Source organism: Cervus elaphus, chromosome 16, assembly GCF_910594005.1.
Source record: "Cervus elaphus chromosome 16, mCerEla1.1, whole genome shotgun sequence".
NCBI classification, from domain to species: domain Eukaryota; kingdom Metazoa; phylum Chordata; class Mammalia; order Artiodactyla; family Cervidae; genus Cervus; species Cervus elaphus.
The window spans coordinates 2,754,142-2,776,434 of record NC_057830.1 but is presented as its reverse complement, the minus strand read 5'-3'; the positions used below and the strand labels follow the sequence as shown (position 1 = coordinate 2,776,434).

Sequence of the window (22,293 nt, the reverse complement as noted above, 5' to 3'; positions counted from 1 at the left end):
ATCCACTGGACCACCAGTGAAGTCCTAGCTGTGAGTTTTTCATAAATGCCTTTTATCATGTTGCAGATGTTCCTTTCTATTCCCAGTTTATTGAGTGTTTGGTTGTTGTATTTTTAATCATGAAAGGTTGTTTGATTTTATCAAATGCTTTTTTCTGTATCAACTGAGATGATCATGTGATTTTTCCCGCTTCATTCCATTAACATTATATATATTGCATTTATTGAATTAGGTATGTTGGACCACACACAAAAAATCTATATAGATTAAAATCTATATTTTTGGAAACTAATAAATTATTAAGTAATGCTTGAGTTTAAAAGGAAATTAGGAGGTACTAAAAACTGACTGATAATTAAAACACAACAGGGTTTCCCTGATCGTTCAGTGGGTAGGTCCACCTGCCAGTCCCGGGGACTAGGGTTCGATCCCCGGCCCTGGAAGATCCCAAGTGCCGTGGAGCCACGTGGCCCAGGCTCCACAGCTGCTGACGCCCTCGGGCCTCTATCCCGGGCTCTGCAGCAAGAGGAGTCACTGCAAGGAGAAGCCACACACCGCAAGGAAGGGTAGCCCCACTTCACTGCAACCAGAGAAAGCCCGCTCACAGCAACAGGACCCAGGGCAGCCAAAATAAATTAATTAATGTTTTAAAAATATAAATAGAGTAAAACACAGTAAGTTGAAATTGGACACAGCTAAAGCAATACTTAGACCAACAGAACAAACACAAAGAAACAAGAAAGAATGAAATACTAAGATGCAATAGAGAACAACTTAGAGAATACTAACAAAATCCAAAACTGGTTTATTGAAAAGTTTCTTAAGATAGACAGACAATTATCTAACTGACCAAAAGAGAGAGAGAGAGAGAAGTCACCCAAAAGCTAAAAAAGAAGCAAAATGGATAAATTATTGTAGACACAACAGATTTAAAAGATCGTAAAAGGATTAGAAGAGGTGCTGTGCTGAGTCGCTGAGTCGTGTCCGACTCTTCGGGACCCCATGGACTGTAGTCCATCGGGCTCCTCTGTCCATGGGGATTCTCCAGACAAGAATACTGGAGTGGGTTGCCATGCCCTCCTCCAGGTTCTAAGAGGTACACATTGTTAAATTTGAAAACACAGATGAAATGGATAGAACACTACAAAAAGTAAAAATTGATCAGAACAACGATCTGATAAAGAACTGCCCACACTGATGATGCTAAAAGCTCTCTGCAAACCAGGAATAGGGGCAAACGACGTAACTGAGTACGTCCAGTGCACACATACGGCCTAGGGAGGTAAACTCCACTTCTTACAGGGGGAGTATCAAAGAATTCATTGACATATTTTAAAACCATCACATATAACTGGATAGAAACAGGCAATTTACAGAAGAGGAAATCTAAAAGCCCAAGGGAAGGTAGTTTATAAAGATGTCAATGTCACTGATCATCAGAAAAATAAATAAAGCAATAATGATGTCACTTTATACCTGTTGTGGTTGTTTTAGTCGTTTAGTTACTAAGTCGTGCCTGACTCTTTTGAGATCGCATGGACTGTAGCCCACTAGGCTCCTCTGTCCATGGGATTTCCCAGGCAAGAATACTGGAGTGGATTGCCATTTCCTTCTCCAGGGGATCTTCCTGATCCAGGGATTGAACCCATGTCTCCTGCTTGGCAGGCTAACTGTTTACCACTGAGCTAGAAGGGAAGCCCTTTATACCTCTTAAGCAGGCAACAACAACAAAAAACATTAGAAAAGTTGGTAATGACAAATGTTGAGAAGATTGTGGGAACATGGAAACCCTCACTCATTGCTGGTGGGAGAGGAGACGGGGGCGCCATTCCGGTGTAATCTGACAGTATTGAGTCATACGAGGCATTCACACCTCCCCCTTGTCCCAGCCACCGCAGAGGAGCTGATTTGAGCCCTGGGAAGGCAGCCTGGCCAGAGACTCAGCATCCAGGGCAGAAACTTGGGCCAGACACGTTCTCATGACCTGCAACAGTGTTCTATCCCGGTGCATCCTGCCTTGGACAGTCCTGCTTCCCCAAGGGGCACCTTCACCTCCTACCTGGACCACACCATCCCGTGATTTCATCCAGCTGCTGGAGGGAAATGTCATGGTGCACAAGTGCCCAGGAAGGCATAACAAATCACTTCTGTGATTCGGAAGCCACGATATGGATTGAAAAACCTCTGGTTTGGAGATCAACAGATTTGTGCTCGCTAGCATCCCCTTGGAGAAGGACATGGCAACCCACTCCAGTATTCTTGCCTTGAGAATCCCGTGGACAGAGGAGCCTGGTGGGCTGCTGTCCATGGGGTCACACAGAATCGGACACGAGTGAATTGACTTAGCAGCAGCAGCAGCAGCAGCATCCCCTTGGTCTCAGGCAAACCGAGCTCTCTGAGCCTCAGTTTTTCAGTATTAACGGGACAAAACATTAGATGACATCTATAGAGGTGTGGGACTCAATACTAATTCTGCTGACCACATTTTTGACATGCTGGTGCTGAACGTCTGGGGACACAGGCTCCTTTTTCTTGCTCCCCTGTGGGATAGCTCTAAGCAGTTTTTCCTATGCTAAATCCAAACCTACCTTCCCTAATGTTAAAAAATTTAAATAATGTCAAAATAAAATTACAGAGAGCTTGAAGAGGAAAAATAGTTCTACACTCAGAATAAATGCACTTAGAATGAAACAATACATTTGGAATAAAACCAGTAGTTTCTGCCCTATTCTTTTCCATCCCTGAGGCCTGCTCTACAGAGAGTCACAGAGCTGATTGGTCCCTCTCCCCCGCGTTTAACTCTATATTTTAAAATACTGTGTTGCTACTGCTATTTTTTTCTTAGGAGTTTATCTCCTGCATGAGGATTTAGCACAGTTGAATGAATTGTCCTTTGAGCATCCTCATCTGCTAAATTAGTCATCATTCCTTCATTCACTTCTGCTTTCAGTTTCAAAAGTATTCCCACCAGTCTCACATTTATGAATGCCTCCCCCTCAGCTCCCTTTGCCCTTCTGTGTTTCTGTACTGTTTCTTGTTTTTTTTTTTAATTTTAATTCCTTTACTATCTGCTGGGTATATAGACGGGGACAAGATAAAGGCAAGACGAACTTGCCATCATTTTAAGCAGAACTCCCATGGGAGAGTTTCTTGGAACAAAACCTTACTGAAAAAAAAAATTAGCCATTTACATCATTTTTGGTCAGTAGTTGATTCTTGGTTATTACGCCTCAAACTGTGGTTAAATATCTTTTGCCTTTGCTCAATATGTACATGTGAATTATTCTCTAATCTTGTTAATGTTAAAACTAAAAATTTGAATTGGCTTACAGATGAAAAGTTTATCTTCATCTTAAAAACAACAACAACGAAAATGGAACTGAACATTCTTTTAGTATTATCTGATCTAAACAATGTCTTCTCTTAAGGAACTGATTTGCAGATATGCATTTTTGGTAAGTGATTTGTTATCACTTGCATTCCATTGGAATTTAAAATCTGTAGTTTTAAGAAATGCATAGCCCCATTTGAGGCCTACTGGAGTTCTTTTTGGGCTTTTCAGGCAGCACGGTAGTCATAGTCAAGAGTCTGCCCGCCAGTGCAGGAGACGCAGGCGCCCGGGGTTTGATTCCTGGGTGGGGAAGAGCCCCTGGAGGAGGAAATGCCAACCCACTCCAGTACTATTGCCTGGAAAATTCCACGGACAGGGGAGCCTGGTGGCTACGGTCCACGAGGTTGCAAAGAGTCAGACACGACTGAGCGTACACACTTATTTCTTTTTAGAACCTTCTAACTTTGGCATTTGCCAAAATCAGAGATCATTTAACTTCCTCCAGGCTAGACTTTTAAAATTCTTTTAAAATAAGGAATGGGGTGGAAATATCAGGACCCCAAGACTTTAGAGAGTTCAACAGTTTTCTATTGCTTTTTTTTTTTTTTGACCTCACAGTGAGGCATGTGGGATCCTAGTTCCCCCACCAGAGACGGAACCCATGGCCCTTACAGCAGAAGCAGAGCGTCTTAACCGCTGGACTGCCAGGTAAGCCCCAAGAGTTTTCTATTACTTTTTATTCTCTTCCCAAAAAAAGTGTTTTGCAAGAGTCAGATATTATCTCATCGGATTCAGCCTTCCCTTGGGAGAGGTTTTTTCCCCTCCATATTATAGCAGACCTTTGATCAATTTGGAGGAGAAAATCAGTTTTGTCAAACAGCTTCAGAATTGGGGGGAAGGGTCCTGGCCCTATTTATAACACCAGATGCAGAAACAGAATCTTGTTCATTTCTGGCAGGTTAAATGGGCAAGTTGTTCTCTGCCGTTTAGTAGCAACTTTAAACAGTAGACAGCCACAATTTGGGGATTAAAATGTCTCACAGAAACTTTGCAAACACTACATGGTTTGTTTATTGATCTGAGAAAGGTCCATGTGTATTTTTTATTTCTGGATGACAACTTTCTTTCCTTTTAATTGAAGTATATAGTTAATTTACAATGTTGTGTTAGCTCTTCAGGTCTACAGCAGAGTGTTTCTCACACACACACACACACACAACATTTCTTTTCAGATTCTCCTCCCTTATAGGTTTTTACAAGATAGTGAATCATGGTGTGCACCTTTTTAAATTTCTTTTTACCTTGCTCTTGCATTTCCCCACTAGTTTTTCTTCATAGTGCAATTTGATAGCTGTGTATTATTCTAGTGTATGATAAGAAATATTTTGTACAAAATTAAAGGTATTTATTTATAAAACAATAGGGAAGAGTTTATGATAGTCTGCCTGCTGATGTCTTGACATGAAATGCCTTATAATAACTGAATGTAAAGTAGAAGGCAATTCCAGTTTTAGAACACATTCAGAGTGGCTGTAACTTTAAGTGCAAGAAAGTCCTTGCTGTGTCAGTCACTCAGGGTCACTCTGCAACCCCATGGACTATAACCCACCAGGCTCCTCTATCCACGGAATTCTCCAGGCAAGAATACTGGAGGGGGTAGCCATTCCCTTCTGCAGGGGATCTTCCTGACCCAGGGACTGAACCCCGGTCTCCTGCATTGGAGGCAGATTCTTTACCGTCTGAGCCACCAGGAAGCCCTTGAGTCTAATTCAGTTTTATTCAACAGCAGCAGAATTCTGTTCTATTCATCGCCAGATGCTATTCCCAAGAATCCCACTAGGTGGTAGGACAGGCCAGACAATAGGTAACAGCCATGGTTCTCGACCTTTGTAGGCATGGGGACCACCTGCCCAACTCCAGCCCCAGAGTTTCTGATTCTTTAGGTCTGCGGTATGGCCCAATAGTTTGCATTTTTACCAAGTTCCCAGGTAATACAAATGTGCTGGAAGGACATCACACATGTTGGGAACACGGGATTATAGGAGTCAATGTAGACCAATCCCAGGCCCACTCACCCACACGTCCATCCAGCCCCTCCTTCAGAGTTTATGCCAGTTCTAGGCCATATGGGCGCAGAGAAGAGTAAGACACCATTCCTGTTGGCAAGACACGGTCTTATGGCAGAGAAAAAAAGAATCTGAGGAAACAACGCCTTGTTTTTTCAGCTTAGGCTGGCCCAATATTCTTCATAAGTGTTCTTTGTTTTTCTAATTCCCTCTCAGAGTTCAAGCGGGAATTCCCTGGCAGTCCAGTGGTTAGGACTTGGAGTTTTCACTGCAGTGGCCCATGTTCAATCCCTGGTTGGGGAACTAAGATCCCACAAGCTGAGCAGCACAGCCAGAAAAAAAGGGAGAGTTCAAGCTTTGTGCCCTTAAAGCTTGAATGATCAACCAGCTCAAGAGTCACCTCACATGGCTAAATCTGCTGAACTAGCCAAACTCAGGAATGTTTGCTCTCCTGCAAAACCTCACAGATGGAAAATTTCCTCTCTGAACTCAGAGGCCTGAAATAAAAAAGCACCGACAAAGCCCTCCCTGACTCTGCATTAATGAGTAAAACACCAGGACAACTATGTTCCTAGACTCTGCACTCAGTTTCCTGCTGAATTAGCTCCTTATTTTAGATTTCAACACGTGAATTTTGGGAAACATTTTTTTGATTCATGATTGCCCACATTTTCCTATAAATACTATTAGTCACTTGTTATATATCTTCAATAGGAAAAGTTTAAATTGAAAATATGGCTCCAGGATGCCCCTGGTGGTCCAGAGGTTAAGACACACACTTGCAGTGCAGGGGGCCCAGGTTCGATCCCTAATCGGGGAACTAAGTTCCCACATGCCACATGGTGTGTCCAAAAGAAAGACATTTCTATGTGACCTGTACTGACGACAGGTTGGTGGATGGCCCTCTTCTGAAGTGCTGGGACTAGACCTACGTCGACAGGCAGTGCGGAGTTTGTGACCAAGCATGTAAAAAAAAGACCCACTCCAGTACTCTTGCCTGGAAAATTCCATGGATGGAGGAGCCTGGTAGGCTACAGTCCATGGGATCGCAAACAGTCAGACACGACTGAGCAACTTCACTGGTTCACTGGATGTTAATTACTGGGATATAAACAGTGATTGTTGAAAGGTTCACTTGACATCAATCCTTTTTATGGAAAGAAAATTTCAATGCATGCCTTGGGTTGAATTCTTACTTCTAAATTAGTGATGCCTAGATCAGTGAAATTTTATTTGTGACGGTAACTCATCTCAATGTTTCTCAAGTTTTTTAAAATGTAAAAAGAAATAGATGGGTAAAAGAGGAAAACAGAATTCAGAAGAAATACAAATAAGCACACATAAAAGCATCTGGGGACGTTCCTGGCGGTCCAGTGGTTAACACTTTGCCTCTCAATGCAGCAGGTGTGGGTTCGATCCCTGGTCAATGAGCTAAGACCCCACATGCCTCACGGTCAAAAACACAGAACATAAACAACAGAAGCAGTATTGTAAAAAATTCAATAAAGACTTAAAAAAAACCTCTCTCTCTCTCCACATGTTGAAGAAATGACAAAATTAAAGCAACCTTGAGATACCTTCTCTATACCTACTGAATTGGCCAAAGTTTAAACTAACTACTCCACACCGACGGTGCCGTGCTGAAACGTACACTCGAGCCGGCGAGGTGACGACACCCTTTAACCCATTGGGAAAGCAGGTGACAAACAGGAAGCAGGAGCCACAGAAGTGTTACTTCCTGGAAACGGCAGAGGTTTCTGGGAGCCAGAAATACTCTCTCTTGACTTGGACAGTGGTCACACAGCTGCTCACTCTATAATGACTCAATAAATTTTGTGTTTTTGGAGAAGGAAATGGCAAGCCACTCCAGTATTCTTGCCCAGAGAATCCCACGGACAGAGGAGCCTGGCAGGCTATACAGTCCATGGAGAAAAAAAAAAAAAAATTTTGTGTTTTATGCTCTCTTCCATGTCTATAACAACAACAAACAAAAAAAGTTAAGAAAAAAGTTTCCTTTGCTTTAATAAGTCATCTTTACCAATAAGTCATCTACTAGGAACTTGTTCGAAGGAAATCATGCACAAAGAAATTCTCTGTAGAATTATCTAAAAAGCAAAACTGCAAACTACCTAATTATCCACCCAAACAGGAATGGTTTAGCAAATTATATGTAATAAAGGAAAATTACAAAGTATTATGGTAACTGCAAAGACTCAGAGCACAGTTCTGACAGCACAATATGAAAAGAATGACTTGTAATTACTCAAATCTACACATATATGCATAAGAAGAGAATATTAAAGATCATTATGATAAATGAGGAGTCTGAGTAATTTTCTCCAAAAGTATCTGTTGTTGGACGAACTTTGCCACAGAGAAAAGAACATGTGGTTAAAATGCAAAGGAGAGGAATATCGCACTGGCAAGGACTCCCCTTGTCTAACCAAAGAATGATCATCAAACATCCTGCGCTGATGTACTCAGAATACTTTAGAAGTTTATAGAATATGGCAGAACAACGCACCCTGCGTTCACAGCAGGACTCTTCACGACAGCCAAGACATGGAAACAGCCCAAATGCCCATTGACGGATGAAAGGATAAAGGTGTGGTAGATATCTACAATGGAATGCTACACAGCCATATAAAAGAATGCAGGAATTATTTTAGCCATTTGCAGCAACATGGATGGGCCTAGAGATTATCATACCAAGTGAAGAAGTCAGAGAGAGAAAGACAAGTACCCTATGATATCACTTATATGTGGAATCTAAAATACGACACAAAAGAACTTATGTACGAGACAGAAACAGACTCAAAGACAACAGACTCCTGGCTGCCAGGGGGGAAGTGGGATGGGAGAAGGATGCATTGGGGGTTTGGGATGAGTGGATGCAAACTGTTATACACAGAGGAGATACACAACAAGGTCTTACTGTGTATAGCACAGAAAACTATATTCAACATCCTGTGATAAACTGTAATGGAGGAGAATATGAAAAAACATACAACTGAATCACTTTTCTGTACAGCAGAAATTAATACATTGTAAATCAACTATACTTTAATAATAAATAAAAAAGAATATGGCAGAACAGGGAAGTCTAAAAGGGAAAGGCTGTGTGTAAATTGGTCTTTCACTTTGCTTCGGTGCGCTGACATTTTCAAGTTATTTTTCCTTCATAACACATAGCCCCTAAGATAATCCAGGAAATTTGCTAAAATACTAAGACTGTATCGAGCATCATGTTAACATCAACAATTGTTGATCACGTAAGATCAACAATCTTAAGCTGTTGCTGGAGAGCCAAAGCATTCACCTCAATTTTGAAAAATGTGCAGATCAAGGGTAAAAGCTAATGGTTTGCCAACTGCAAAAGGTACTACGTGAGGAGTTGCCAAATGAATTGCACAACTAAGTACTCAGGAACAAAACACTGAGTCGGGCCCAGTGGGGAGGCCGGTGGTCAGCAGGCTCTAACCGTAGTGGGGGGTCAGTGGGATCCCACAGGCTGGCCTGAGCACAGGTGGAAAGGTTTCAGAGGGCTTTCCCAGGAGGACACGGGGAGACCCAAGGGGCAAAGACAGGAGGAGAAAGAGCAAGAATTGTTTGAAGAGATGAGCTGGGACTGACTACACTGATAGACCCAGACACGCTGTGATGACGGGGAGCCCCTAAGGTTGTTGCACGGAGCTGCCCAGGAGGCTCAGTGGGAAAGAATTTGTCTGCCAACATGTAAGACCCAGGTTCGATCCCTGGGCTGGGAAGACCCCCTGCGGAAGGAAATGGCAACCCACTCCAGTCTTCCTGCCTGGAGAAGTCCATGGACAGAGGAGCCTGGTGGTGGTGGTTGGGGGTGGCGTCCTGCAAAATGAGTCGGACGTGACTTAGCGACAGTAGGACAACGAGGCTGTTGGACAGAGCAGACGTGTGCCTGAAGGAGTGGCTGGGGAGATGCCCCAGCAGCAGAGTCCACGGTGGCTCGGGAGGCGCACACGATGGTGAGGGGCCAGGCAGCGGTCCAGGCCTGGACTGAAGAAGGGAGAGAACGGGAAGAGAAACAAGGCCAGGGAGGAGAAGCCCGTGCCCGTGAACGCTGACCAGCAGGCCTCGTTCTCACCACTTACTCATCCTCCAGGCCACCAGCCCCCCTTCCAAGCCTCAACTTCTCACCTGTGAAACAGGACCATCGGCCCCACATGGCCCTGCTGGAGGGCAAAGGTACAGGCCACGTGTGACGATGAGCCCTGAGCAGTGACATCAGTAGGGAGGATGAACCAACCGGGGCATGTGCCGATCCTCCAGCTGGCTCAGAGCAGCCGGAGAGGAGGCCAAGCTCTGGACTCTGCATCAAGACATTTTCCTCCCCATTTCCACCTATTCACGAAGGTCAGCAAAATCCTTCCTTGCATTTTGCTTTTAAATTTATTTCCACTCTTGGACCTCATTCAGAAATCATTACATTGTTAGACTTACATTCTAGAACATACAGAAAACAGGAACAGATCAGTTGCTTTAGATCATTTGAGGAACAGTTCAAGAACACCTGCTTTTGAAAAGCTTCCTTGGAATATTGGCTGGGGGAAAAAAAAAAACCAAGAAAGTAGCCTTCATTGCAGAATGTAATTTTTAAGGAAATGCAGCTTTATTTCTTTCAAGTACAAACAATAACTTGGGGTTGGCCGAACCAAATGTTGCCTGATCAAGGGAACCTGCTTCATGTGTGGAGATAAATGATTTCTAGTTAGCACAATCACTCACAGGTGGAAGAACGCTTCTGTGACACATGAAAATAACCTCTCATCTTATAGAGATATCTTGTTCCACAGTCACTCCACTACTGGCTTAAGCAATCCCTTCTCCCCTGCCCACCCACCCCAGAGAGTGCCGATATAAACTTCACCTCACTCCCCCGAGATCACAACACACATCAAGTAAGTGAGACAGAAGTTCCACGCTGCCATAGGTGCTGGATTGGTGAGAACAGCCTGTTTCAACCTGAGCATTCTCATCAAGAGAACTAAGTCTAAATGAATGAAATGTGTCTGTTCACAATGTCAGTATATGGACACCAACAGCAGTGAGCTTTTACCATCTGAATTAATAATTGGCCAGGTTTAAATATGCAAAAACACATTTTTATTTGAGTACATTCATGAAGAGTAGAAGTTAGCTGGGTCTCTTAAGCTGCAACCATTAAGTATGTTCACACTAGTCAAGACTGTAACACAAGTTTTAAGCAACTGGGGGAGACTGGATACACACGGAAACGACTTGATAGCAAAACACCCTTTTGCACCGAGCACGGTCACTCAGCCTCATCAGGCTGAAGGGAGTGGTACAAAGGCAACTGGTAATCCATCTGGTGACTCATCCTGAAAGAAATCCCATCTCCTAGAGCAAGCGCAGGGAGCCGCAGATCAGGACACAGAGGTGGCCGGAGGCACTCCTGTCGGGAGTGCTAACCTGGCCCCTCTGTCAGACACTGTCTAGGGACTGCAGAATTCTCAAGAGGGTCTTGGTCCCCTCAAACCTTGGCAAGCACCAGCATAAGCAGGTAGGAAGGCTGTGTCGGGGACGGACCTGGGGCCTCTCCCCTACGCTGACAACCCCGTGGCGCTGAAGGAAAGCGGAGAGTGCGCCCTGGCGCAGGCTGCCTCCCAGGGCAGCAGTCTGACTACACGCTTCCCTACAGACAACGGCAAGCGGTTCGGATGCCAGGGCCCAGCAGAGGCCCAGACGAGGAGGCATGGAGAGCCAGAAGCGAGACGGTGGGGAGACCCATCTCTAGGCACCCCAGAAGTCGGGGCAACCACCATGGCTTCAGGGGTTGGCTGGGTTTGGCCAAAGCAACGCATCAAGCTGGGCTCCTCTCCTTAGCTGCTTCTGTTCAGCTGAAACGCCTCACCTGACAGCAACGATTTCTGCATGACTAACATAATACTGTTTGCAAAAGTACTTTTCTCCCTAAGATGTTTTACAAATGCAGAGCACTAAACATTCTCCCGAGAGCAAACGCTAGCATGATCACGTGATCCTCACTCATGTTTTCCTGAGCACTCCCAGTGGCCAGAACAGAGTAACTCTGAACTAGGAAAAAGGAAGTGCACACTTTAAAACCGAATAGCAACATTCCCTTTCCTCCACTTAAAAGCTATTCAAACATGTGTACTTCCTGTGGGACTTGTTCAAAGTCAAGCCCCTCCCCTGGAGGAAGTCTTTCTTCCTACTTCTCCGATAGGTCTAAGATGTCAGGTGAAACCCAGCTGTTGACATCACTTATTATATTCTTCACATGGGGTTTGCTGGGGGGAACCAGCTTCCTTTGGAACGGGAACCAAGTCTGCTGAAACCTCACACCCCCTCAGCTCTCTCGGACCCCATCCTCTCCCCAGAGCCCCAAGTTCTTATGAGTCCCTCCAGAGACCTGAGCTGACAGCCACCCCACCTTCTACCACACCAGGGTTCCTGGAGAAATCCAATGCTCGGGAAGAAAGATGGAGTCTATCTGTTCATGACCTAAGAATTTTTCAGAAATGAGAACACTCACAAAAGAAGAGGCAAAGGCAAATCCCTAGCCTCTGAGCTACGGAAGCAGAAGTCAGTGTCCGGGAAAGAGCGCCCCCAACTCTGTGAAAGGAGCCTGAGTTACCCCTATCCACTGCGCTCAACTCCCCACCTCGCGTTCTTCTTTTCCAAAGGATGGGTTGCTTTTCCATTTTTATAGAAGCTGTTGTTGTTTAGTCACTAAGTCGTGTCCAACTCTTTGCCACGCCATGGACTGCATGCAGCACGCCAGGCTCCTCCTCTGTCCTCCACTATCTCCCAGAGTTTGCTCAAATTCATGTCCACTGAGTCAGTGATGCTATCAAACTATCTCTTCAGCCCCCTTCTCCTTTTGCCTTCAATCTTTCTCAACATCAGGGTCTTCTCTTAATGAGTTGCCTCTTTGCATCAGGTGGCCAAAGTATTGGAGCCTCAGCTTCAGCATCAGTCCTTTCAGTGAATATTCAGGGTTGATTTCCTTTAGGATTGATTGATCTCCTGGCTGTCCAAGGGACTTCAAGAGTCTTCTCCATCACCACAATTCAAAAGCATCAGTTCTTTGGTGCTCAGCCTTATTTATGGTCCAACTCTCACATCTGTACATGACTACTGGAAAAACCGTGGCTCTGACTCTATGGACCGCAACACTATACGAAGAGGGATGAAGGCAGGGCTCTGAGCACAGAGGTCAGAATCAGCTGCGCCACCTCGGTGGTAACCGTGGTACTCGCCACTGAAAACCGAAAGGAGACGGGCCTGCCATACAAGCTTTAGGTCTGTCATTTCAAAGTTTCCCCACAGATGACTATATAATCGCGTGGTCTTTAAAGCAATTGGATGTATGTCGGAAGGTGAGGTGGGACTACGGATGATCATTAGATCTGTGATCTCAGTTTCATGTTCCAGGTGGATGAAAATGAGAAAAGTCATTTCCCCTCACCGTGGCCCAAAGCCTCCTGAGTTTCCTGAGAAATAGATTCCAGCTTTGAACCTAGTCCCATTTCTTAAAAGGACCAAGCAGCGCTCACCCACAGAAATCAATGTGAGATGGATTTGGGGTATGAAGATCTTGTTCTTTCACCTGATTTCCTCAGAGTCTCGGCATGGATATTACCTAAATCCATCCTTGGGAGCAACTGTCAGTTCTCATAAACCCTGACTTTGCAGCATTTGGAGGTCTGTTTTCAGGCTCTAGGGTGACAGGATTTGGGAGTGTGGTGGTCCCCCTGTATTTTGAATCATTCTTAGCTCTGCCAGCAACCCTTTTCCTACCTGAAAAATGGGTTAATATCAAAGTTAACAAGAAGAAAGAATCCCTCATATTCCCAGGCAGGGCCTCCCACTCAGGCTCCAGCTCTTAAATTCATCTTCTAACTATTAATACTTTCCTGGAGGTCCGTGACTGAAACGCCCCCCTCACTCCTCTGTCACACAACTGGGAACTCTTAAATTCTTCCCAACACTCGTTCCCTAGACTTTCTCCCTAATGTCTGTGACAATTACATTAAAACACCGCCACTGTCGAATCACAGCCTCGTCTACCCTGCAGGAATGAGAAGGTGGGGAATGTGAACTGGCAGCCTGCAGACTCGCTTCGTTTATTAGCCCACTGCATTTCACATGATCTCCAAGTCATTGTCCACATTTTTAAAATTAGGGAATTACAAACACAATTCTGGAGGCCTAGCTCCACCTGACACATCAGAAGGCCTGCGCAACACTGGGCTTCCTCCCGCCTGGCACGCAGGGCTCTGAAACCGCCCGTCAGAGAAGCGTCCCCTGGTACAGCTCCATCCTGCCCAGAGGGCGGCGCTCACCTATGCTCTCCGCATGGCTCCCCGGGCCTGTGAGTTTGCAAACCCCAATCTAGCGCAAGTCCTTCACTTTCAACAGAAAGTTAGCCTGCCTGAGGCAACCCATTGAGAGAGAGACAGCGGAGGAAGGAGCCTCAGGGTCAGGGATCTCTCCCTCTGAGCTGGCACACCCTGCCTCTTCAGAGAACCCCAACTCCTCTCAGCACTTCTTCCACCAACTGCATAGTTTTTAAAGCAGACTATGTTAACATTTTCCACATTCCCTTTTATCCATTCTTTTTTTTGCATGTTTGAGTTCCTTACAGATGACAACTTTGTATCAGTGGTTTCATTTATAGACGATCTCCAAGATCATCATGCCAAGAAACAATGAATTAGCAATCAGACAAAACTGAAGCATCAACTTTTGCACAGCTTGGCAGACACAGGACCAGAAAGAATCCCAGAAATCAAATGACAGCCTAACAACTAGCTATACAGACAGAGAAAACGGGGCCAGAGAACTGCACTCCTGGGCTGCGGGGCTCCTAGGGAACAGAGCCAGGCTTCAGTCTGCCAGCTTGGCACCTTCCACTGAACCGTGTCCCCTCTACGCAGTCATGGAGATGGCAGGTGACCCAGCCAGCTTGTTCCACAGAAACAAAGACTACAGAACTTCGTGCATCTCAGACACGGCCGACCTTGGCTCTGACAAGAATGAGGGCTTAAAATGTGTCACAAACCATCAATCTATAGAACTGGATTTGCACTGAAGACACATTTTCTTTAGAACTGGTATTTGGTGGAGAGCATGAATGTCACAGAACTTGGTGGTCTTTATAACACGGGTCATTATAAAAGCTAAGCCCCATGTGAGAAAAGTTGCTGTAACAACATCATAGCACCTTTGCTTCAATTTCAAAAGAGAAAAAGGCAATGGTAAAAAGCTTTAATAATAGACTGTGTTTTTATAGGCAACCAATTAGCAGATTAATGAGCCATTTAAATTTCTTTACTTAAAACCAATATTCAAGAAAGATGAACCCCAGATGCAGCCTCTCACACGGACCCACATAACTAAGGACAAATAGATGATGAACCCCAGACGCAGCCTCTCACACTGACCACAAACTAAGAACACATGAAGCCAATGGTGCGCCCCGTCAGCGCGCTGCGGTGTGTGTCCACAAGACGAGCCCCCCGCCCCGAGCCCGGCCCCGGCAAACAGACAGTGATTGTGCGCTGCGCGATGATGCCGTGAGGTGAGAACTTTGGTTCATGCAGGTGGCTGCCAGGGGCCGCACGCCAGGGCCGCGGCCCCGGCGCCCCACGTCAGCCGTGCTGCTTCCACAGCACCAGGTGGATGCTGTGGTCGGGCATGCTGGTGGCGAAGACCAGGCCCGTGTCGTTGTGCCCGTCCAGTCCGTTCAGCCAGGACGCTTCACCTGCCAGGAAGCTGGAGCCCCTCTTGGACTTCCTATACTCGGGGAGAGGCCAGCGGCTAATCAGGCTCTCTGTCCGCAAGTCCAGGATATACAGGTAGCGGTTGTCAAACAGCAGGGCAAAGATATCTCCAAAGCCAAGCAAGGCCAGGTTTGCTATCTCAGGAGTCTTGATGACCCTACAAGGATGAGAGTTAAGACACGTGAACCAGGCGTGAAGGCAACTGTGCATCTGTTTATGCACAGTTCATGTAATCTTTTCTGGAGACACTGAAAACCAATACAGGGAATTTTCTGCTGGTCCAACGGTGAGGGCTCCACGACGCCACAGCAGGTGGCGCAGGTTCGATACTCAGTCGGGGAAGTAAGATCCTCCATCCCGTAAGCAGTGCAGTCAAAGAAAAAAACCAATACAAAATTCAAGCAAATTTAAAACTAAATGAAACTTTCTTATAAAAAGGAAAATATGAGGACATAAAGCTCACCCTATTTTGGAAAAAAGGTGTGGGAAAAGAACCCTTCATAATAACATAACACAGGCATATAAGGAAATGAACATTTATAAAAGCATAAAATGCCCATCTAAGCTGGAAAGGACCTTTCAGATTATGTCATTTAATATTTTCATTTCTAAGATGTGAAAACTAAAGACCAGCCAGGGTAAACACTTTGGCTAAGGATGTACAACTAGCTAGTTACTGGTCAGAAGGAGAGTCTGACACTCAACTCTTGCCGCTGGGTGAGGACCGCTGTCAGCCCTTGCTTCCTGAGCCCCTCAGACACCAGGGTCTGAGGGCTCGAGGCCCCAGCTACCGCGGCGCAGCACGGCCAGCCCTCCGCCGTCACAGACGCAGGCACGCAGGTGTGGGGCGCGGACTGCACTGGCCGAGGGGAGCCCGCACGCCCAGAAAGAGGACGGAAAACCAAGGGATTTGGTGCTGCTCCGCTCTGCAGGTGGCAAACACAGGTTCCGCTCAAAACAGTCTAGAGGCTGAAAATATAAAGTTTCCCAAATAATTCGGAAACATTTAATAACAACAGATTCGTAGTAAGTTAGAGAAAACTGGGAGAGTAGGGAGGACGGCTTTAAGCTTCTCAGGCTGGCAGGTCACAAAACTGTGATGACAAAGGCACAGTGGGGAGAGACCCTGCTGAGGAGGAACACGGAACAGCTCTCAGTCTCTGCGCGCTCCGTAAGGGGAACAGTCACTGTTCTCTCCGGAAGCCTGCGAGAAGAGCGACAGGACATATACATACAAATTCTGCGGTGACTGTATGCTTGAGCCCAGGTGACAGCCCGGTTAGCTCTACATCCTAACAAGGACACCACCAACTAGGGTGTGCAAGATGTTAGCAGAGGGGACAGGGCCTGGTAACCAGGACCACCGTGGGACAGCTGAAGAGTATGAGCTGGAGACGGGGAGAAGAACACCACAATCCTCACCTTTCAAGAGTGAGGGATGTGAGAGGCCCCGCATGAGGGGCCCCAGCAGCAGAGAGCTCGAAGGGAAAGAGCAGGACACAGAACCGGACTCCAGTCTGGGACCAGGAAGGGAGGGGGACTCAGCACGAAGACAAAGACCTGTTCCTCACACTCGTCAGGTCCAAAACTAAACTTCGTAGCCAGACCGGTTTCTCTTCGTCTCCCTGCTTGCTCACTCACCCAACCACTCAAGGCAGGAGACGTGGCAGCCATCCAACCCTAAAACCATGAATCCAATCACCGAGGTCTATTGGTTTTATCTCAATTTCCCTTTGAGGTTTTCACTACGACCTGACCTGCCACAGCTCTGATCCAGGACATCACCTGCTGCCCGCACCACTGCCCAGGGCTTTCAGCTGGTCTCCCCACTCTGCTCTTGGACGCTGTCAATCATTTAACCTCACACTTCAATCTACAGCTGTTACCACCTGACTCAGACTCTGAACCCCTCCCCTGGCTCTCCACTGCACTCCTGTCCGCCACACCGGTCTTCTTTCCGTCACTCCAGCGCACCGGGCTCCCGGGGGCTCAGGGCCTCTCAGCAGGCTGCATGCTCGGGCCACCATGTTCCTCCCCACACCCTCAGCTACATGCATCTCCTCACCCTTTACAGCCTGGCCTGACCCTCCTCCTCAAAGCTCTCCTTTACTTCTCAGACTAGGTCTCAGAGTACCCCATTCCACGCTGCTCTTCTCCCAACCATTAAAACATCTGCATGTAGTCAGCTGTTGAATGTCAGCCTTCCCTGTTCCGTCACGTCTACAAGTCTGGTAAGTGCTTCTGCTGGTTCCCAGCGTACATCACGGTGCCTAACACACAGCTTAGATACGTAAGTATCTGCTAACGACTACAGCAGTGGCGCAGTGAGCACGGGAAAACACAGATTCCTACAAGACAGAGTCAAAGAGGGCTGGGGAAAGCAGGAGAGTCTAGTAAGTCCCACGTCACTGACACAAGCAGAAAATGACCAGAAACTTGGAAAACTGAGTGGCTAGGGGATCAGATTTGAGGCTGGGAAGGATGAAAGTGAAAGTCACTCAATTGTGTGGGACTCTTTGCAACCCCATGGACCATACAGTCCATGGAATTCTACAGGCCAGAATACTGGAGTGGGTAGCCATCTTCCCAACCCAGGGATCAAACCCAGGTCTCCCACATTGCAGATGGATTTTTTATCAGCTGAGCCACAAGGGAAGCCCAAGAATCCTGGAGTGGGTAGCCTATCCCTTCTCCAGGGGATCTTCCCGACCCAGAAAACTGAACCAGAGTCTCCTGCATTGCAGGCGGATTCTTTGCCAGCTGAGGTACTAGGGAAGCTCTAAACTGATTTCAAAGACTCAAGCGCAAACACGCTGCAGGACTGAACACAGGTCTTGACAGGCTCACAGCACCCTGGACGTCGACTACTTTAGGACTGCAAACAGACGTCCCTGCAGTGCAGCCTGCGCCCGTGAACCTGCGCGCCGCTGCCTGCTACACCAAGAGAGCCTCGCTCAACACACCGCACCGCACCCTAGCTTTCACAGAGCGACACGCTGCTGTAGCCGCCTTCTGTCTTTTCAGTTAGCATCAAAGCGTAAGGAGCACAACCAAGTACTGGCAACTGAGGCCACAGTCACATAATTGTTCAACCCCTTGAAGAGAGACTGTTTTATTCATGTGAGGAAGAGGGGGGAAGTAAGAGATAAAATATCCCCTTTTCAAAAAAAAAAAAAAATCTGAACTTAGCACTTGCAAGCAGCAAACAATTGTGCAAGTTTATTGGTTACAGCTAGCATATCCAAACAGCAAAAACTAACAGAACTTCTCATCTGGAATTTGGACTTCACCTGCCATTCTGAGTAAGAGGCACACAGGAGAAAAGCAGGCGTAGGATCAAATGAAACCTTTACAGACTCTAAGCATTAAAAAGATTACGACACCGTTCTTCCACCCTGCCTCAGCACCCCTCTCTTCCAAGCTTTAATTCAAACAAAAGCATTAGTAAACTAGCAAAGATCTGGTTTTCCCAGGGTGACTACAGTCCTATCTGGGGGAAAGTGGCTGCGGAGCCCACTCAGACACCAAAATGCATGGCTGCTCAAGTCCTTCGTGCAGAATGGTGCCGTACCCGCATATAACCTATACACATCCTCCCATGTGCTCAAATCATCTCCAGGTTACCTGTACCTAAGACAATGTAAATACTATGAAAATAGCTGCTGACGCACGGCAAATTCAAAATTTTGCTTTTTGGAACTTTCTGAAAATTTTAAAAAAAGTTTCCATCCTCAGTTGGTTGAATCTGTGGGTGCTAAACCCATGGGCAACCATACTTGAATTTCTTACTTTGCAAAGAATCAAGTTCTTTCAAAAGTTCCTTCTCTCTGGCTTGCTGCTACCATGGGCATATGTCTGCTGGATGATCCAGCCATGGATGGATGGATGGATGGAGGGGGAGGTGGGTGCTGGGCTAGGGTGAGTTGTGGGATGTTCGGCCAGGCCCCTAACCTCTCTCAGCTTCAGTTTCCCAACCTGTAAAATGAAGAGCTTGGACTAATGTTTTCTAGGATCTGTTCTAATCTGTTTTGTCTGCATGCAGTTATCAATTATTTCTAGAAACTATTCTGATAGCTTGGAAATCTAAATGGTTAGAAATGCAGATCTGAGAGAAAAAAAAAAAAACAGTAGTAGTGTATGTCTGACTCCAGGAAGACAATAATGAGGCTGTAACTTTACGAGCAAAGATGGGTTGTCAGCTGCTGGCTAGCAGGATCAGATCCGAGTTGACCTCTAAACAGTCACACATAAAAACAATGAAGATAAAATGTTGTTTCTGTCTCCAGGCAGTCCCTTCTGAAGCACACTATGGAACACTAATTCTGTGAGCTGTCAACAGGCACCCCTCCAAGCAAGGGCACCAGGCACGGTGTGCGTGAAGCCACAGGTGTCTTCATGCAGCAGGGCTTCTCAGACGTACTGATGGTACAGACTGTCAGGTCCCGAGCTAGATCCTCCTTCACTTCGGTCGCTCAGTCTTGTCTGACTCTTTGCGACCCATGGACTGCAGCATGCCAGGCTTCCCTGTCCATCACCCACTCCTGGAGTTTACTCAAACTCATGTCCACCGAGTCAGTGATGCCATCCAACCACCTCATCCTCTGTCGTCCCCTTCTCTTCCCGTCTTCAGTATTTCCCAGCATCAGGGTCTGTTCCAATGAGTCAGTTCTTTCTATCATGTTGCCAAAGTATTGGAGCGTGAGCTTCAGCATCAGTCCTTCCAATTAATATTCAGGACTGATTTAATTTAGGACCGACCCTCATTAGAGGCAATTAATTTAATCTCTATAGGTGAGACACTTCAGGCACAGAGGGTTAAAAAACTTACATAAAATCACCCAGTTCATAAAAAACAGAACTAGGTCTTAAAGCAAGGTTTATTTATCACCAAAGTAAGTTCTCTTAAACACCACAAAGCACTGGTTTCTAGTAGCCTCCAATATGCTACCAGATACTGCCATCTCCAAGAGGGGTCTATAGTGTGCAGTGAATCACAAAACTGTCTATAGGCCTCTATTTTGTTGGAGAGAAAGCCTGTTGGCTGTAACCTTCTCTAAGTACCTCTGTCTTTCTACTAGTCAACAGAAGGTCACTTGATCCCTCAATGCACAGTTTCAAATGACCAGGAAGCAGAACTTAAAATATTACAACTAGAGGAAATGTGAAAGATCTTTCCATCCAAACTCTTCATTTTCTAGAAAAACTGGCAGGAGAACCCAGACACTCTGAAAGGGGAAATTAACTCAGAGTTAAGAAGTGGGATTGGGCTTGTCTGGTGGTGCAGTGGCCAAGAATCCACCTGCCAAAGCAGAAGACTCGAGAGACCCGGGTTCGATCCCCGGGTCGGGAAGATCACTTAGAGGAGGAAGTGACAACCCACGCCAGAATTCCTGCCTGGAGAATCCCAGGGACAGAGGAGCCTGGTGGGCTATGGTCCACGGGGTCTCAAAGAGTCAGATGTGACTGAGCAGATAGCACATCAGAAGAGGAATTAGAAGCTAGAGTCTCTACATTCCAACATATAACTCTAATTTAATTACTGCCTTTAAAATACTTTCATGTGAGATTTAGCACAGAATCATTCACAGCTGATGTGAGTAAACATTTCCCCAAAGCAAGTTATTAACTAGTTTATCCAAATACTGTTTTGTCTTTATTATTAAACTGAAACAGACTGTTAATGGTAAAGGCCCAAGGAAATATTACCTGAGAATATCATAACTGGCGAAGTCCCACTGGTAGAGGCCCAGTGCCGAACTACAGACAATGTATTTGCCATCAAAATGAAGTCTTGGCTGCAGGCAGATACTTCTATCCTCAGAGACAGACAACGTCTTTAAGCACTTACAGTTAATTTCTCTCCCAATTGGCCAAATCTACAGATAAAGGAAAATTAGGAAAGATGATAGATCACATCACCATAGAAAAACCTGTTTTTAAACAACGTGACTTGTGTTTCCTTAAGTCAGAAACAAAGTGGAGTAAACTGGAGACCATAGACTGACCGCTGAGACACGGGTTCAAGTTCTTATTTGGTACCTATGTGTTGTGTAATCTCAGGTGAAATATTCAACCTCTTCTGAACCCGAGTTCCTGCCACGAAGACAGTTAGTGCCTACCACATGGAATGTTTTAGAAGATGCAATGAAAGTATATGTCAGAGTGCTCTGTAAACTTCTTGCAAATTGCTTTTATTATTATACAAATAAATGTTTATGTTTTCATACTTCAGATCTAAGAATGGAGAAGGGTAAGAGATGTATGGTCTTAAGAAAATTGTAAGAATGCATTGAAGATAAATTTCTGTAGATTTTTTTCCCCCTTCATTTATAAATCAGAGTTAGAAACTGCCTAGAACATGGAGAAAATGAATTAAGTCTCTTTCCAACAGGTTTAAGAGGGCTTAGACTGAAGACATTCCTACTTCCCTTGAAATATTTCCCTGTGCCACAGTCTTTCATGAAGCAAATTAATCGAGGAAAAAAAAAAACCTCACCTTGATCTCATATTTGTCTGCACTTAAGAGGATGTAGTCTCCAGGGCTGTGCAAGAGAGACTTGACTTTGCACTTCTGCAAGACCACCTAGAAATAATACATACCCATGTTATAGAAAGACCCTTTTAGTACTATATACCTCCCTCTTAAGTAAAATATGAAAAAAAGCTCAAAATGATATGGTATGTGGGTAATCTATAACTCTACGTTAACTGTAACTCAAGTTAACCTTTACTAAGAGTTATTATAACGAGATTCTCTAGGCTGTCAGCAGGATCTAAAAGTGTCTAATATTGGCAGCTTTTACTCTTAGCTTTGGTCTGGAAGCAAACATTAGGACTGATTTTTAAAATCATAAAATGACAAAGAATAGGAAAGAAAAAAATCCACATACATAACAGGCACAAATAACCTGTTTTCATAAGTACGTGCGTCATAAGGAGAAAAGACATTCTACTTGTGACCAGAATCTGTCATATGCTGACTTTGCAACCTTGGGCGGGACCATCTAAATTCTTCATCTCTGTTTCCTCATCTTTAAAAATGGGGGTTGGGGCACCTATTATCTCAGATAATCGCACTGAAAATGAAATAAAA

General features: G+C 45.5%; 2 protein-coding genes across 8 annotated transcripts in view; one reads left to right on the top strand and one right to left on the bottom strand.

Moving 5' to 3' along the window:
* B3GALT9 (beta-1,3-galactosyltransferase 9) overlaps positions 1–22,293 on the top strand; it is a 56,716-nt gene that overhangs the window by 8,927 nt on the left and 25,496 nt on the right. Inside the window, exons 1-3 of one of the 4 annotated variants that reach the window (XR_006345777.1) lie at positions 3,348–3,455; positions 3,950–4,039; positions 6,944–7,079. The gene's annotated coding sequence lies outside the window, so the exon portion shown is untranslated. Of the gene's footprint in view, positions 1–3,332; positions 3,456–3,913; positions 4,040–5,613; positions 5,667–6,943; positions 7,080–22,293 lie in introns of those variants that run through there. The other 3 variants (XR_006345776.1, XM_043927289.1, XR_006345778.1) reach the window with 3 other exon arrangements.
* FBXW2 (F-box and WD repeat domain containing 2) overlaps positions 14,667–22,293 on the bottom strand; it is a 28,685-nt gene continuing 21,058 nt past the window's right edge. For all 4 annotated transcript variants that reach the window (XM_043927285.1, XM_043927286.1, XM_043927288.1 and 1 more), the window contains 3 exons: positions 21,697–21,783; positions 20,907–21,076; positions 14,667–15,357 (listed from right to left, as the gene is read on the bottom strand). In XM_043927285.1, the coding sequence (XP_043783220.1) occupies positions 15,069–15,357; positions 20,907–21,076; positions 21,697–21,783 (546 nt within the window). In that variant the 3' untranslated portion in view covers positions 14,667–15,068. The remainder of the gene's footprint in view (positions 15,358–20,906; positions 21,077–21,696; positions 21,784–22,293) is intronic.